This window comes from Crassostrea angulata, chromosome 1 (genome assembly GCF_025612915.1).
Source record: "Crassostrea angulata isolate pt1a10 chromosome 1, ASM2561291v2, whole genome shotgun sequence".
In the NCBI taxonomy this organism is placed as follows: Eukaryota; Metazoa; Mollusca; class Bivalvia; order Ostreida; family Ostreidae; genus Magallana; species Magallana angulata.
Window position 1 is genome coordinate 14,995,413 of NC_069111.1, and position 18,093 is coordinate 15,013,505.

The following is an 18,093-nucleotide window of genomic DNA, read 5'->3' on the forward strand; positions in this document are numbered from 1 at the left end:
AGCAGACCCTGAAGTGCTTGCAGTGTAGTAACAGACAAGGTAGTTCTCCATAGAAACCACATATTTTTGTTTGTAAGTAACAACACATTTTTTAATTTTAATGAGTTTAATTATTAAAATCATCATATTTAAGCAACTTTTTCACAATCAATTGACAATAAAATCAGTTCCACATCACTCAAGTTATGCACAACACACTCATACACAAGTTTGATGTTCTAACATGATTATATAAAAATTTCATTTTCATTGATTAATGAGAAGTAATTAAAAATTTCAATTAACAATCACACATGAAGTCATTCAGAATGCTCATAGTAGACACAGTTATTTGGTAAACAGGGGCATTTTTTATTTGGCCTACATTTCTTTATAAGCTTCAGTAACAAAAAAATTTCTATACCATCACATACACATATCATTCACATTGATATTAAGGTGGTTGGTTTGTTTTAAAAAAAATGTTGCTTTTATTGCAGGTGTCATAACAGTATTTCACTAGAGGTTCACGTCAAAACATGGCGGACCCCAAATAATTCCAGAGTTTTTCCCTTGATTGCAGGGGTTTACTAGAGAGGTAGGTGCCCAGATTTTTTCTGAGATATAAAACAACACATGTATTTTCATTCAAAACTGGAGTGAAAGAAAAATGTGCCCTGTAAATATTTTTTCTAAATTTTATTTCAGGAGTGAGTGAACAGGCCCATAACATGGCAATAAAGCACCTATGTGACTTTGATGTAAACAAACTTTGATGCCTTGCTGGACTGGTATGTATTTTATGGTACCTAAATGTTTAGTAAGAATAGTACTACATGATGTGAACGGGAAACATCTGACAAGTTTGATTTGAGTGACTGAGGTGAGACTAAAGGTGAGTAATTTTGGTAAGAATATATAGCGGAAATTAATACTGTTGTGACACCTGCATAACTCAATACGCGCGCAGATCCTGAAAAAATTTGTGGGGGGGGGGGGGTGTTGGTTTCGAGGGTATATAAGAAGGGCCGCTTGACCGATTTTCGATTGTACTTTTTACTAATTTAACAAGTTTGAATTTTCATTGGGCGAACATATGTACATGTGGATAATTTACTGAGAAAAAGGGTAAAGACTCGGGGTCTAGATACGGTATTTAGGGGCGGGTATGAAGGGGGGGGGGGGGGGGGTTCGGTCCGGTCCTCATGATCATCATAGTGTCTTCAAGCAGCTGTGTGATGCCCTACGGACCGGGCCTTCAACATCATGAACGTAGCTTAGTCATGGTTATAAGATAGAATGTTCTATCGTTAAAATGTTTATAATTTATGTCTCATGGTATTTTGATATCTCCAGGAGGATAGAATGTTTTCAGGAATTGTCATTCCGATTATTTGCTCCCTTCTCATCAGTACACTCGCGCCCGACGTGTTACATGTAGGAGAAGAGGGGTGCATGGATATAATATAGACTGGGGAGTCATATACGGTACGGAAAATTACACAGAAAAAATAGATAAACACCTATGTCACTGTCTCCGTGAGCGTTGCTGCCCACTTGATTATTGATACCGGGTATCGCCCCTACCGCTGATATTCTGTACAGCATTAAAAACGTTTAAGTCATTGTCTTTGTACATGTACTACAGAACTTACAAGCTTATTGTGTGAAAACCGTGCAAGAAAATTGATACTTATGTTTTGAGTACCCTGGATAAAATTTGATATTTATAGCTTATAAGTTTTTTACACCGAAACATCCTTAGTCACTGTGGTATTTGTAAAGTGCACTATGTGTAAATTGAACGCGTAGAATTTCAAAGTTTTGTAATTTTCTGAACGAAATCAAGACAACTTTTTTCTAGACCTGAAACTCGAACGCTCAAATAAATGGGAAAATATTTTTCTTTTTATTATATCTAATGTTGAAATACATGTATAATTGCAGTTAAATTAGGAATGCTTTGCATTTTATTTCACTTTACTTACTTATACTACATGTATATATTATGACTTTTGTCATTGGAATTCGAGTATGCTAAGTAAATCCTCTTGTAAAATTTATCCAAATGATTGGCAATCCAAAGTAGTTTAAAAATACAGAGATAAGATTAATTTTATAAAAGGCATTTGTGATACAAAGTATCAAAACATTAAAAAGTTTTAACGTCATCTGATGAAGGGGATGAATTTTTACTTTTTCGGTTACCCAAGAGTTACAGTTATTTAATTAGTGAATTATTGAATCCCTTTATTTTGAAATTTTATCACACTAAACCTCTAATCATAAATTAAGGGAAGAAGGAAGGGTTTAACAAATTTTGAAAATTGAATTAATACAGTTTATACATATAAGTTGACCAACGTTCTCACACAGTATTACAACAAATCACAGCATTAATGGAGATCTTGAAAGAATAAATTATTATATATGCATGTGCATTTTGCACCCTCCCTGGGTCTCACCACCAGTCCACGGATCACTATTTTTAAAAAAAATATCAGAAATTATACAGCTGCACGTTTTTTTTTCCCCATATCGTTGATCAGAGAGCTCTTTATATTGAAGAGATTGTTACTTAATTCAAAACATTCAAATTATATGATTTTTATTTAATAGCTTAATTGACTGAATATTTAATACCAATATCAGGCTCGTATAAAAAAAAAAAAAGAAGACATAATTTTGTTTCTTGAATTTGTCCTATATGTACAATTACCAATTTTTGAATCTACAGTTAAAAGGTATTACCTAATAAATTACGGTAATTAGTAATTAACTTTAGCTTAAAAATCACAGTAGTAATTTACAAATTTTCTTTTTATTTTTAGAAACTTTTCTCTTGAATCCTCGGTTCATTCACAATAATAGTGAAGCATGTAATTTGTTAGAAAAAATTATTATTCTCTTATAAAACTGAGTAAATACTAATTAGGGATAGTCCAAACAATTTACGTGGCATAATTATCTGGCACAATTAAATCTTCTTTTCCAAGTCGTTAAAAGTACCACAGTATTGGATTGTGTTAACTTAACGTTTCATAACGTGTGCAAATAAAGGGGTTGGATACGGAGTGTAAGGTTACAAACACTGTGTCGGATAATTATGCCAGTGCCAGGGTGGCACACGTCTAAGCTGCATGTACATGTATCGTAAAAATTATAAAATGCCATATTATAGATCATTGAGTTTATAATCACCTTTGTTATCAACGTTAAAACAAATTCATACAGGAAAAAAACAACTTCTCCCATGGGAAAACAAATTTCCTACAGGATATTTGGAATTTCCTACCGGAATAAAAGAATTTCCTGTAAACAATAAATATCGATGGGATTTAACGAAACTCCATTAGGATTTAAAATCCGATAGATATTCTAATTCACTATAGGATAACTACAAGTCTGAAACAAATTTCTGCTGGAAATACTTTTCTCTTAAATGAAATTTACTTCCTATATAGGATATTTTTTTTAGAAAATCGTATTGAATTTTCTATATTTTCTCTAAGAAAATTATTTCTCCTATGGGAATTATTATTTTCCTATAGGATATAAATGTTTAAAGGTAAATATCTCACCTGTCAGCCAATGACACTAAAATCAGAAGTTGTTATATACCCTCAAGATCATTTGGTATATTACATGTATGAGGATTTTTACGAAACTGCATCTTAAGCGGGTGCAAAAATGCCATCTTGCCTCTGGTTTTGGTAGCCGAATTAATCTACGGGAAACTTGGGATTACGGACCCGAATTTCCCGTAAAGCTGCATGCTGGCTACAGTTCTCCAGCTAGGATATCCTGATAGTTTATCATCAATCGGCCACTTAAACTTTTACCGCAGTAGTTTTGGAATGAAAACTGAGCAGCAGTTGTATCATTGGAAAAAACATGTATCATTAAAATTTCATGGTTTCCAAGCATCATTTTTTTTTTTAAATTAATCATAATGGAGATCGTGTGTGCATTTATATTGAAGCACCTAGTGAACATGCATGTTCAAGTAAATCTACTCAAAATACATGTGGTAGAAATGCATAAACGATTGGAGAAAAATTTGATTTGATTTATAATTGGTAATAAGCATATATGTGTAAACAATTATACTAATATTTCACAGGGGACAAGAAGTACAGTCCTTTTCACGCGTTTAGTGTCCATGAGCCAACTTTTAAGATGACAACAATTGCATGGTAATTAACTAACAATAATTACGAATTCGAATTTACTCTTAGGTACAGTGCATGTGTATGAAGAATATGTTGCAATTAGTTAATGTAAATAGAATGATCGACATACTTATTGATGAAGAAGACTGCATGGAGAGTCAAAAGGCGTCCAGAGCACGAATAAACTTATTTTTCATTCTGAGCTTGATATCTTCTACGCGACATCCGTTAAGGACATTGTTAATGACTATGTCATGCATGTATATCTTTAAAAGCAACATATAATTTGACTTTGAAATTGAATACATTTCATGCGCGGATCGAATATATTAACAGTCATTGCGTTGTGCCTTGATTTCTCTTTCTCAAAATTGAATTTATTTATTCTAATTTAACAACGCATTTGGTTAAACGAAACAGAGTAATTACATTCTGTTTATTAGTGTAAAAACCACACTGACAAATTATTTGTCTGCTTAATTATCTGGTGACCTCTTGCAAAGAAACTCAACAATGTCAGCTATTCTCTGGGGATCTCACCTCATGATCTGGTCATTAGCACACACAAAAGAAACCTACGCCTTCTACCTTATATTTCACGTTTTGTAAGCCGCCTCTTAAATTAACACGAACTTCACGACCCCAATATCATGCAGTGTACAACATCCGCTCCTTTTACAAACAAAACTAAGAAGAGAGAAGACAACACAAGAACATTACAATCATTTCGAAAAAAAAAAACACCCAATAAATTCAAATCAACTTAAAAAAAAGAAGAGTTGATAAATTGTATTAGATAAGTAGACTAATTGTAATTCAATAAATGAGTTAAAAGATACTATGAACTAGTTATTGTCAATTATAGAAAAAGTACTTGGGTAGGACACGTAAATTTTTATCCAAACAGATGAAGCGTCATATCTGAATCATCCCTAGTAACGAGAACTGTTCGTTTCCCGTTCCCGACATGGAACCCCTTGTATCCGAACCGAAGACACCCGGAAGATGCGTACCAATTGCAAGTTCCGGTGATGTTCCCCGGAAGTGAGTAATAAAACCCCTCAGCAGTGGTGCTCGGAGGCAGATTCTCCAAAATATCGACGCCTTTCTTCCTGTCCATGTATGGTTTGTTCTCGTCCACGCTAGCCACTACTATATTTCTCCCATGGAATCGGAACAATGTAAATCCCCCACAGGTGCTCATCCAGTGCTTGTCTGGACCGTCTATCGGGTCATATACCACCGCGAACCAGTGTCGCCATGGATACTTGTTTTGGAGATGGTTATACATCAGGTGGACAAAAGAATAATGATCTAGGCCACGTTTGGTTTCGGCCATCTGAATGACGTCAGCTTCTGCTTGTTCCCGCCACTTGGATTTCACAACTTGGTCAATCTGCGTGATGTGATTCGTTACTTGTTTGATTTTTTGTCCCCAGTCGTGTTTCATATATTTGTAACTCTCGGAATAGTTTTTAACGATAAGATACGACATCTCGACATTGACTCCCTGTAACAATAATTTGAGTACACTCATCATAAAAAGCTGCATCGCTTGTCTGTTATATTGAGTTAAAGGAAGAGCGATGTCAAACATACTTTGGTAAAATATGCTATTTTCACTCATAACGGAGTGAAACAATTTTTTAGCACTGTTTTGAAAATCCGACTCGTAATTCAGAATGAACAGTCTCACTTGTTCGGAAAAAGCGTCAGCCGGAACGCTGTGTAGAATTTCCAGTTCCTGGGCCGCCACGCGGATCTTCTGTTCCGTGTTCCCTAGTTGCATTTGGATACGATGTTCTTCCATTTTGTGTATCAAGTTCTCCAATTTCACAGATAAACCCTTAAATTCACGATCAACTTCAATCATAAGGTTCTTTAACAGTCTCGAGTCCAAAGAATTTGCGGATTTCTCGCCTCCCGACATTTTTTCTGCTCTCAAGCTAAGTAGAGCTGGAGCAATCATTTCTGTAAATTTCTCAGCGAAATTGCCAACGTTATTTATTTTGTCCACAAACGAACCATTACCGTTGTCTAGCGCCTTGGCGGTGTTTAAAATATCCGTGACATTTTTAATCAAAGCGTTTTCATTAGCAGTTTTTCCGATCAGCAAACACAAAATCAAAATAAGTGCATCCCTGGTCATATCCATAGTATAGACTACTTTATTTTACAGCGAAATGTGGTTTTGACGTGGATTCAGAACGTATATAAAAAGTGACACATAAATAATTTGACAAGGCTCGAGTCGGCAATTTTAAGAACAATTAAAAAAAAAACAACTTACATCAAATATTACATTAACATACTACACCACGTTAACAAATGTTTTGTCATCTACAGGGGCGAAAACAAACCTCAGGCGGTCAAAACGAGACGTTGAATTAACATTTCAATTAAGAATTTAGAAGATTTGATACATTACTAACTGTAATCTCGTTTCCTCAAATTGCGAAGTATTCTCAGTGTGCCTCATGAGATCCTACTGTAAGAAAAATTCTCTATGTCTTATTAATTCAAGCATGTGTTATATAAGTAGCTACTGGTCATTAACACACTTCTTCCTGTTTAAAAACAGCCGAGAAATAGATATTTTATTGCTCTTGTAGTTTGCTTGTCAAAAATGCAAAATTTATTATTTGATGGTATTATGAAATTCTATTGATTATACAATATACATGTACTTAAAACAATACTTTTTTTTAAAAAGAGAAATGGTGTTTTTATCGTTCACGCAGACAGAGCCATTCTAATTTAAAAACGCACGTTGTTACAAGAATGCAGCACACATGAGTAATATATTGCTATTTTTTTAACACATAGTGTAATTCATTTTTAAATAGACTCGTATTTCGTAGACTCGTATTTCGTGGGGGGAAATATATTAAATATGAACCAAGAAAAATTATACAATTTTGAAAAATTAGTTTATGAGGAAGCGTGACTTAAGGTGAAAAAAGCTTCTGTCATAAAACTAACACAATCTATTTTCATGAGAAGGATTTCATGACTTTGTACATGCACGTCCGTTATATCTTCATGTATTTCGAAGACTATGTGGAAGTTGCTGCATTGTTTTTTATCAAAATCTTTTTATACTTTAGAGCGATCGGCCGCATTGTCAACACCTTCTTTAAGAATGTGAACTATAACTGTTTATAATATAGTTGTTCTTTTTTTTAAGTTTCTTCAATAGTTTTAGTAGTAGCGCTAGATTTTGTTTTCTTAAAAGTTGTTTTTACCTATGTTATTTATTTCTTTTGTCCTGAAGAAGGGACTGGTTGTCCCAAAAATTTGACAATATCAATTGTTCGTGTCGTTAGCTATATATATATATATATATATATATATATATATATATATATATATATATATATATATATATATATATATATATATATATATATATATATATATATATATATATCTATATATATATATATATATATAGACACACACACACACACACACACAAACCTACTCACCTAAAACGTTATTACATGTAATCTCATTAACTGTAATAAAATGTTTTAGATAGAGAAAAATATTGCCAATTATATCGCAGTGATAATTTATTAATAATTCATTACTTAAGTCAAGAGCTTTTTCTGCTTTGACTAGGGAAGCCTCTATCTGAATCATCGCCGATTATATTACTAACTCTATTGTCGTTCAATGTTGTCACGTCAAGTCTCGAACGTCGCACGAGAGCGCCGTCCTCCGCGTGAAGTCTAAAATGGAGGCTTTCATTTCCTTGAGAGCGGCATGCTCTTGTCATATTAATACCGAGAGAAGCCAAAGAGTTACAAATTTTTGAAAGAATCGAATAAAAATTTTCCAAATTAGTTCGCAGTTTAACTGTAATTTCCTCCCTTTGAAGAGTGAATTGACAGTGAATATGTTTAATTAAACTGGGGGTTTTTAATCATCGAGTAGTTTTAATATTTTCCAGGCAGTACAGAGTATCCTTATAAGTGTCTTTTGTCTCTCTTATCAAGAAATAACACACAAATCAAGTCAATTCATTCTGGGATGATACGATTTATAAAAGAGCTGCAGTCAGATAAAGGGGGTTAGATTTCATTTTTACCATGGAAGGACATAAAACCGACGAAAGCGACGCAAAGGAGATAGAAGATTTTGTAGAATGCGATATTGATACCAACTACGCTGATGACGTCATAGCCTTAGACACAGACAGTGGTGTAGAAGACATTGTGAGCCCGAGAGAACCTATCTCAAATACCTCCATTCTCAAGTTTTCCATTTGTAACATTCTAAGACTTCCAGACAAAGAACGTGAATCAAACCAGCCAAAGACATCAGGTATGTGTTGCCGCTTATGTTTTACAATGTAAGTTCTTTAGAAATAGACCATAGATTAGAAAAAATACAAATATAATAATTAAATCATTTAACGCATCTGAGAAATTCATATCCAAAATGTATTGAATTTTAACAGGTTTCGAATCTAATTCTACCTGCAACAAAACTTAATTTTATTAACATGTATTTACATTTCCCATTGTCTTTGTCTATGATAACACTACTAATCGATTTTGTAATGTATAGTCCAATACATTTCGTCAATAACTATTTAAATATTTAATCGTACAATTGTTGAAATTATATAACTATTATAATAGGTAATAAGGAATCAATCTTTGACTATTCTGATGTTATCAAATACGGATGTGGATGATCAAATCTATCATAAAGTCTTTTTCGTTTTATTGGATTTGATCACCCCGACCGTATTTGATCACCTCATAATAATCAAAGGATTTCTTTTTCTTTAATGCAAGCATGATTTATTGAATTTGATAGTAACCTTAGTGAGTTGTTTAACTTTCAGATTCTTGTTTGCCCATCATTTCTTCTACTGAACACAAAGCAAGTGATCTTGCAAGCAGCATTAAAAGCAAACGCAACCGAACCACCTTTTCGACGAAACAGCTGCAGGAACTGGAAAAGGTGTTCCGAAAAACTCATTATCCGGATGTATTTCTCAGAGAAAAACTGGCGTCAAAAATCAAACTCCCAGAATCAAGGATACAGGTAAAGAGCAAATTAAAAGTATGTTTGCCAGGTGTTTCGGTAATTATCACATTTATATAATTTAGTACTTATACTATGTGATATTCATCCAATTTTAATGTGTCTGTGTCGGCCGGCGAGATTCAGTGGTAAAGACATTAATAGATTAACACATATGTTGCTCTACATAATATTTGCATGACACTATCAGGTAACTATTTATTTAAAAAATGTGACGGACGAACCTGACCATTACATCACTGGTTCTATTGTCATGGACAATTTAATTTACAATGTTCCGTTGAACGATGTCATTGAAATCATGGTATCTATTTGACAATGTTCTCAATTGAATAAACTCTGAATTAAGAAAGAACTAAAATAGAATTTAAAGAAGAGGCCCATGGGCCACATCGCTCACCTGAGGAACAATAGGTATGATAAAATCAGCTCAATGGAGTCATAATACAAACTATCTGGACAATATACAATAATTCATGTAAATCCTGTATAAATAAAATCCATTTTCCCCTGGATATTCTTATGTTTATAATCATTAGTCCCTTTTCTAACAGGATGATTTTATGGTTATATCATGTGTTGAGTATTGCAGTTCTCATAAAGATCCCTAACAATAGTTTATATATGGGATGTAAACGTACAGTAAACTCTCAACCTTCTCGTGAGGCCAAAGAATTGTCCTGGGGCCAAAGTCTTAACAATTATAAAGAATCATCTGGCTGATTAGTTTCTGAGAAGATTTTTAAAGATTTACCCTATAAATTCCTTTGTTAAACTTTGACCCCCCCCCCCCATTGTGGCCCCACCCTACCCCTGGGGATCATTATTTTTACAACTTTGAATCTACACTACCTGAGGATGCTTTCACACAAGTTCCAGCTTTCCTGGCTGATTAGTTTCTGAAAAGAAGATTTTTAAAGATGACTCTGTTTATTCCTATGTAAAACATCGACCTCCCATTGTGGCCCAAACCTACCCCCAGGGGTCATGCTTTTCACAAATTTGAATCTACACGAACTGAGGATGCTTCCACACATGTTTTAGCTTTCCTGGCTAATTAGTTTCTGAGAAGAAGATTTTTAAAGATTTACTGTATATAATCATATGTTTAACTTCAATCCCCCATTGTGGCCCCAACCTACCCCCAGGGGTCATGATTTTCACAACTTTGAATCTTCACTACCTGAGGATGCTTCCACACAAGTTCCAGCTTTGCCTTCGAATTAGTTACTCATAAGAAGATTTTTAAAGATTTACTGTATATATTCCTATGTTAAACTTCGATCCCCCTTTGTGGCCCAACCCTACCCCCGGGGGTCATGATTTTTACAACTTTGAATTTAGACTACCTGAGGATGCATTCACACAAGTGTCAGCTTTCCTGGCTGATTAGTTTCTGAGAAGAAGATTTTTAAAGATTAACTGTGTATATTCCTATGTAAAACGTCGATCTCCCATTGTGGCCCAAACCTACCCCCAGGGGTCATGATTTTCACAAATTTGAATCTTCACTACATAAGGATGCATCCACACAAGTGTCAGCTTTCCTGGCCAATTAGTTTCTGAGAAGAAGATTTTTAAAGATTTACTTTTTATATTCATATGTTAAACTTCGACCCTCCATTGTGGCCCCACCCTATCCCCAGGGGTCATGATTTTCACATCTTTGAATCTACACTACCTGAGGATGCTTCCACACAAGTTTCAGCTTTCCTGGCCAATTAGTTTCTGAGAAGAGGATGTCTAAAAATTTACTCTATTCATTTGTTAAACTTCGACCCCCCATTGTGGCCCCATTCTCAGGTGAGCTAAAAAGGTTAAGTTTACAATTCAATAAGTTGGTTTCTGAGAGAACAGATTTTGAAAATTTTCGTAATAAATATTGACAATTTTTTTACTTTTTAAAGCGCTAAGCATAGCTCAGCCCTTTATTGTCGTTAGACTTCAACTTCCGGTGCATCGAATAACCGCCCCCTCTAAGCAAAAGTATACATCATTTAAACTGGTTAGGGAACCAGTTTCAGGGGTTTATGCACATAACTGCAAGGGCTATTGTGAATCTAATTTACGGGTTATTGTGAAATTAATGTACGGGGCTTACATACATCATTGCAGGGACTGTCATGCAGTGATGAGGAAATATAGTGCGTATACAGAAGCTGAAATGCTATATACATATATCTGTTATATACATACAGAAGCTGGGTTAGCGCTTTTCAGTACTATCAGTACTTTGATTTAATCTTTAGCTTTTAAGATCTGTGTACAAACATAGAATTGTTAGCAAATCTCTGTATCTTGCTTATAATTCGAAGCAAACACTCAAACATGGTTAGTAAATAGAAATTGTTAACAATTAAACACAAGAAACATGCACTACATGTATAACAAATAAAGAACACAATTTATTTTTTCGAAATGAATCATATATATACATGTATATACCTACATATTTCCGTAAGCGATATCAAACTCTATTTAAACTGAATAAACTAGAGAAAATGCCGAGCATCTCAACAAAAACCTATTGCATTAATCTACCATTACGCAAAAAATAATGCCGAATTACCGATAGAATGAATTGTATTTCAGTACTCCTACATCAGATTTTGCTTAATTTGCGCAGGTAAACAGTTAACGTAACTGTTTGATTTACCGAAGTCTCTGTTTGATTTGATACGTAAAAATCACGAAATACAGACGACAGTTTCCAGGTTACAAAGCATAAATAATGAAAACGAAACGAAAATCAGAACAAGCTAACATCAACGTCATGTGTGAAAACTGTCAACGCATTGAAATATTTAGCCTCAATTTACTTCACAAAATCGGCACCAATATATTTTTCATGTTTCAAAAATTTCCCTTCATACGCGAACTGTTGCACAACAAGCAAATTCATCATAGTCAGATCGACCCTTTTTCGTATAATGTCATGGCTGCTTTAAACAAAGAACCTCGTTTTAGATGTATGGAATACGAGTCTTGGTAAAATGGGTAAGCAAAACCGGGCCGTGGCAAAATAAAAGCCGGGGCAGATCGGCAATCGTCAATTCCAAATACGCATTATTTTGCAGCAATATTTACAGCAAATACAAATATACTGGTCCATCAAATATCCTGAAATTTTAATGAGATTGGCAGATTAATAACTGCTTATCTTTTGTTTTGCCCAGGCCAAGTCTTGTCTACCCATTTTACCGGATGCCGAATCCGAGGCTATTAAACTGATTGAAACACGCCTTTCCTTTATTATTATTTTCGTAATAACTCAGATTTGAAACAGAATTAGACCTTAATTTTTGCAATTTATATTTTCCTTCCCATAAGGATAATTTATGCTAAACTACGTTGAATAGGAATCAGTAGCTCTTGAGAAGAAGATTTTTAAAAATGCACCCCCCCCTTTTTCTACAGTTTCAAGGTTTTCTCCGCTTTGAATACAGATCGGACTTTTATTTCTGCAATTTATATTCGCCCTCCCATAAGGATGCTTTGTGCCAAATTTGGTTGAAATTGGATAAGCGGTTTTAGAGAAGAAGTTCAAAATGTAAAAAGTTTACAGACGGACAGACAGACGGACGGACGGACGGACGGACGGACAGACGGACGACGGACAAAAAGTGATCAGAATAGCTCACTTGAGCTTTCAGCTCAGGTGAGCTAAAAAAACTAAACATGTGAAACATACTTTGGAGTCAGTTAGTGTACCTACAGTAACTAAGTTTCACGGCAATCTTTTGTCGGTGTTATGAACCGTCTCAGTGTATTATTACGTTTCCTATAGGGTAATATTGGGAATAACGTTTTTCATCTCGTATAATACCGTACAATACAATAACAAATTAGTCTTTTTCCTGTTAATTTTTTGTTTTTAACAAGGAAAATATCAAGTTTGAAAATGGAGCATTCAACCAAAAATTTCCTAAAACGTGAAAGAACAAATTTTACTTCTTAATTTTATTAAGTTCATTAATGGAATCTGAAGAAATTCTTAAAACATAAAAGCATGCATTATTTTACAACAATGATCAATATATTACCGGATGAATCCCAAGTCACCCTTAAATGATAGTGTCGCAACAATTGAGAGTGAATACTAGTATTTCTCTGTGGTACTTGTTTACAAACAAACTTAAGAGTTTAACTGTTTAAAAAACTAAACAATTAGCCACTTATAGTGCTGTTCATAGGAAATAAGCTATTATTACAGAAAGAAATATTCATAAGCAAAAAAAAAAAAAAAAAAAAGGCCCGAAAAATTATCGTCTCCAATGAGATTTAAAAAAAATTGTTTACTAAACTAAATTTATTTTAGGTGTGGTTTCAAAACAGGCGAGCAAAATGGCGAAAGAGGGAGAAGTTGGCACTGGGAGCGGGCTTTGTGACCTATGGATTGCCTTTCTCTTTGTCCTGGGCAGCCCATCATTCATCCTTAATGGTAAATCGGTTTATCTATAGTACACGCAAAATTCAAACAAAATACTGTTTCATCTTAGTACCTATGCAAAACCTGTTTAAAATAAGTATCTAATAATAACTCTTTCTGTCCTTATCTTTGTCCATCGGCCTGTCTGTCTTTCTCAAAATTATTTCTCGCATTTTTTTTTATTATGGTGTAAAGAATCAATATGCTGTGTATCTTCACATTTAGAAAACACACATCAAGTTAGAGTTTTGTTAAGATTGGTCAACGGGTGATGAAGTAACTCATTTTCAACAACCCGGTTTTTAAAAAAAATCATTTCTCAGAATAATTATGTATGAAAATATGTTTACAAAAAACATCTTTGCCAATATTTCCTGGAAACTTTTATCTAGCGCTTAAAACGACAAAAGGGTTCCGGTGAGATACATGTATTTTGTATGGAATACTCTCTCAGAATGCTTGTTAGATAACGCGTGCAGTTATAATACGGATGTTCAGTGGTGTATCGAAATCTTCAGATTGCGACACATGTCAGAACCTCAAACCCGATCATCTTATTGATTTTAAAAGTTTGTTAGTAAATATTACTTCATCACTTGTTTTCTTTTAATGCAAAATGTACAAATTTTCATGTTTTGCAGTTGATTATGTAACCGCCTAGGTAAATTTTACTTATTTCTTTGAATTATACAAAGAACGACCCATTACATAAACCGTGCCTATCATCAGAACAGCATCTTGTAATAGCAAGAAATTTTCAGGATATTACGTCGCACTTTCGCTATTTCAAAATCTCTGTTTACGCCGAAAATACACTTAAATAATAGATCATCACACTGATTTTCAATTTTAAAGATTTAAAAAACACGAATAAAATTTTTTTTCAAGCCGTTCTCACCGATTTTTCATGGGGAGTCAAATTACAGAAGTTTCGTCAATATTTCACACCTTATGAATATTGATAATTGCTGTGCAGAGCGTACGTAACCTTAAAACTCGTATCTCATACATTTACCAAAACAAGATCGGGGTCGAGGTACAATAGGTAATATCGGTGCAAATTTAATAAATGAATGAACAATAAACACACCCTTTCCATTAAATGATGCACAGAACAATCAAAGGTGTATCATGTTGACAAGAACGTAAAAGGACTTCCCGGTATTAATTAAAGAGATACAATCTTCGATCAATAATTGATTGAATTCCGAGTAGTTAATCGGCAGATGAACTTTCCAACTAAGACTCGTAATATCATTGAGGAAACAAATTCTGGATTTAGAACGGTCTCAGACTCGTCGCCGGTATTTTATGGACTTTTTATCTCTTTTACAGTTTTATACAATTCCTTTATTGAGACGTGTTAACAATATTTCAATAGCATAGCTTTGGAATTGTGGAACTTTTATTGTGAAATGCTTGACTCAACAATCAGCATTCATTGACAGACAATTAAAAGATGGGGACAATAAATTTCAAACGAATGTAAAATGCAAAAATTTGTAAACGAATACGCTTTTTTCCACCCTAAAATCACAATTTAGAAACTTTCCAAATGGAAAACGAAACGTCACGGTGTAGTTTAATGAGAATATATTTGCAAATTTAACATTGAATTGGAGACATCTTTTTTATTGTATCGTGTAAATGATAAAACACCCATGCTGGTGGATCCTCTTGTCTCACGGGAAGAAAAACTACACTATTTTAATTATAAAAAAAATTACTCTATAAAAATCTCAAATAAACAGAATATCTTAAAAACGTGACCAGTGTATCGACTATTTTTGTTTTATATAATTATGATCAAGTAAAACATTTATTTATATTCATAAGTGTTTTCATTCGTCTATATTAACTTCCTACATTCTGTTGACTTTTGGTATATTGAAAATAAGAACAGCTATATGAAATAAACACACCGGCTATTCTAAACTAATAGGTTTATGAGTCAAAATAAAAATGCCTTTGTTTTGTACGTATACATGCAATTTTTTAGCATGCCAATAATATCTTCTATTAATATGCATGTACATGTATGTTATAATATTAAAATGCCAATCTTGTTAGATACAAAGTCAGTGGGCAATCCATGTTGTAGATCTTGGCACACCCTACATCTTCATCCCAATAACTGTTTTTATTTGTCTCTTTAGTCTCACAGTGCTTTGATGACATCGGTAATGGAGCTGACAAACCATCGACAACAGGTGGCGCAAGAGGCGCCAAAATACAAAGCGTTCGGCGAGCAATCTGATCCCCTGAATATCAGACACACGAACCCAACCTTTAAACGTAGAACAGATATGTTGTCGCCATTGTCCGCTCAGAGGTGAAAGAATCATATCTCAATGCATCACGAATTGTTATCATTTATTAACCAATAAATATATTTTAATTACATCAGAGGTATCCCCCCCCCCTCTCTCTCTCTCTCCACCCACAGTGGCTACTGCTGTATACATTGTCTGTGGAGTGAATATCTGCTGTTTTAATTTCCTAATACGGTATCCAGGTTAACAATGTTGATTTAACCCCCATAAAAAGAATTCACTCGAGGCATGTGTGTTGATACAGCCGACGTGCTCTTTCAAGATTCTACCGATTCGGCTCTAATCATTGATTCTTGTTAATAAGCTATTCTCTTTTTATAGTTCTATAACGGCCACAGTTACTAGAAATACTTTGGAGGTAACTTTTTATAGTTTTAATTAATTTACTAGTCATAAATTCCAAATTGTTTTTAAAAATTTTGCAGATAAACTTACGTCATTATTTAACTTTAAAAGACTTATATATATGATATGAAAATCTTATACACTTTTAGTCCCAGAACAATATTATTTACGTCATGATTGCTCTTTCTTTCATTGGTATTGAATGCATAAGAAATTATCCGTATTTTGAATGGAAGAGTACCTTTACAGTTCAAAAAAGGGTTGTGATTTATTTGATTACTTCCAATAAGATACATCTTTATATTCACGTGTGTGTGTGTGTCAGAGAGAGAGAGAGAGAGAGAGAGAGAGAGAGAGAGAGAGAGAGAGAAATGAACATCGATAGCAACTTTAATGATAGGGAAGGAAAGCTTACATGCATATATGTAATTATCTTTTATGTACAACTGTTTGTTCATCAAATGTATAAATAATAACACTGCATGCAAATATCATAATTTATTTAGTTAAATTCATAATGCGGTTTTAATGTACATCTACATGTATATAATTATATCTCCTTCTTTTGTAATTTAAATTTAAGTTTGAATAAAACTGTTGAGAGCAAACAAATTAAAATGTGCGGTACATATATCACTGTGTGGTAAATGTTTATACATAACTACCCGGGGCGAAAACTCACAAGGATTGTGCTTCTATATTATCTATAGTTTACATCGATCGTTGAGGGTAGCTACAGTTCGGGTTTCAGGATCTAATATGATTTCTAGAAAAATCACTTAATTAGAAACAGGAAATCCCTGTACTAGAGGGAAATCCACATTTAAATCCTTGGTGTTCGGGAAGAACCTTCTCGTTGAAAACGAGTCCCCATAATCCTACGTGTTTGAGAAACCTGCATGTAGTTTGTGACGTCATGCCATTTAAGTAATATAAAGAAAAATACTGCCATATCAAGTACTATTGGTTTTAAGAAGTATAAAATACCAAGTAGATACCTGCGGAAATCTGTGATATACATTTCGTTAGAAAAGGTAGACTAAGGTAAGAAAATATTTGATTCATTATTTTATTACTTTAAGATAATGGAAGTTGCAGATATTGAATTACATTGTATCTACTAGTATTTCTAAGCATTTCTTAACATACTATTATATGTAGCATTACAATATTAGTCAGCAGTGTTTAAAAAAGTGTAAACAAGTTATAAAAATTTATCTTTGTACTTTTTTATGCCAAGGAAATCTCCGTCCTTTTACGCTTTATTTACGTTATGTGAATATATTTCTTAAAATGTATTATTGGCCAGTGTACACGTGTTTTCATGCTGACGTTTGCGTGATCATTGTTCGGTATAGTCTTGGTACTGAGTAGTGAGCTGACATGTCCCAGATTGGTGCAAGGTAGTCGTTGTATTAACCTTTACTTTTATTGTCATAAACACAGTTTGCAAATACACGTGTCTTCATCTAATACACCGATAGGCATGGAAGAGGTTAACGAGAATTTCAAATCAATGCAGAAAAGGAAAAAAATCGAATGAACATCCGGGTCATTGAAGTAAAAGCAAAGAAGCAAATGAGATCATAACCTGATGCTATGAATTCCCAATTGCCAAAAAAGTTGAGAAAAAATAGAAGGAAAAAATTTTAAAATGTTATAAATTAGAGTTCCACAGATCTAAACTTAGTTGCTACACAAGGGGAACTGTTTGTCATGTACTACTTTTAGAGCCATCGTCTTCTGCAACGTATGCAAATAAAGCAAACACGCC

At 33.8% G+C, this 18,093-nt stretch overlaps 2 protein-coding genes across 2 annotated transcripts; one reads left to right on the top strand and one right to left on the bottom strand.

Moving 5' to 3' along the window:
• Window positions 1–4,482: 4,482 nt before the first annotated feature.
• On the bottom strand, window positions 4,483–6,609 carry LOC128157103 (uncharacterized). Its single transcript, XM_052819480.1, has one exon. It carries the CDS (start codon window positions 6,304–6,306, stop codon window positions 5,047–5,049), a length of 1,260 nt encoding a protein of 419 aa, XP_052675440.1. The 5' UTR covers window positions 6,307–6,609; the 3' UTR covers window positions 4,483–5,046.
• Window positions 6,610–8,168: 1,559 nt separating this feature from the next.
• LOC128163661 (aristaless-related homeobox protein-like) lies at window positions 8,169–16,922 on the top strand. The gene is made up of 4 exons (XM_052827288.1): window positions 8,169–8,480; window positions 9,010–9,212; window positions 13,531–13,653; window positions 15,798–16,922. The coding sequence occupies exons 1-4, from the start codon at window positions 8,246–8,248 to the stop codon at window positions 15,975–15,977; spliced, it is 741 nt and encodes a 246-aa protein (XP_052683248.1). The 5' UTR covers window positions 8,169–8,245; the 3' UTR covers window positions 15,978–16,922.
• The last annotated feature ends 1,171 nt before the right edge of the window (window positions 16,923–18,093 follow it).

Bases quoted from the DNA above. Each gene is read 5' to 3' on its own strand.
- LOC128157103 (XM_052819480.1), bottom strand. From the start codon at position 6,306: ATGGATATGACCAGGGATGCACTTATTTTGATTTTGTGTTTGCTGATC.
- LOC128163661 (XM_052827288.1), top strand. From the start codon at position 8,246: ATGGAAGGACATAAAACCGACGAAAGCGACGCAAAGGAGATAGAAGAT. The intron at 8,481-9,009 runs GTATGTGTTGCC...TTTAACTTTCAG, and splicing joins AAACCAGCCAAAGACATCAG to ATTCTTGTTTGCCCATCATT. The intron at 9,213-13,530 runs GTAAAGAGCAAA...AATTTATTTTAG, and splicing joins TCCCAGAATCAAGGATACAG to GTGTGGTTTCAAAACAGGCG.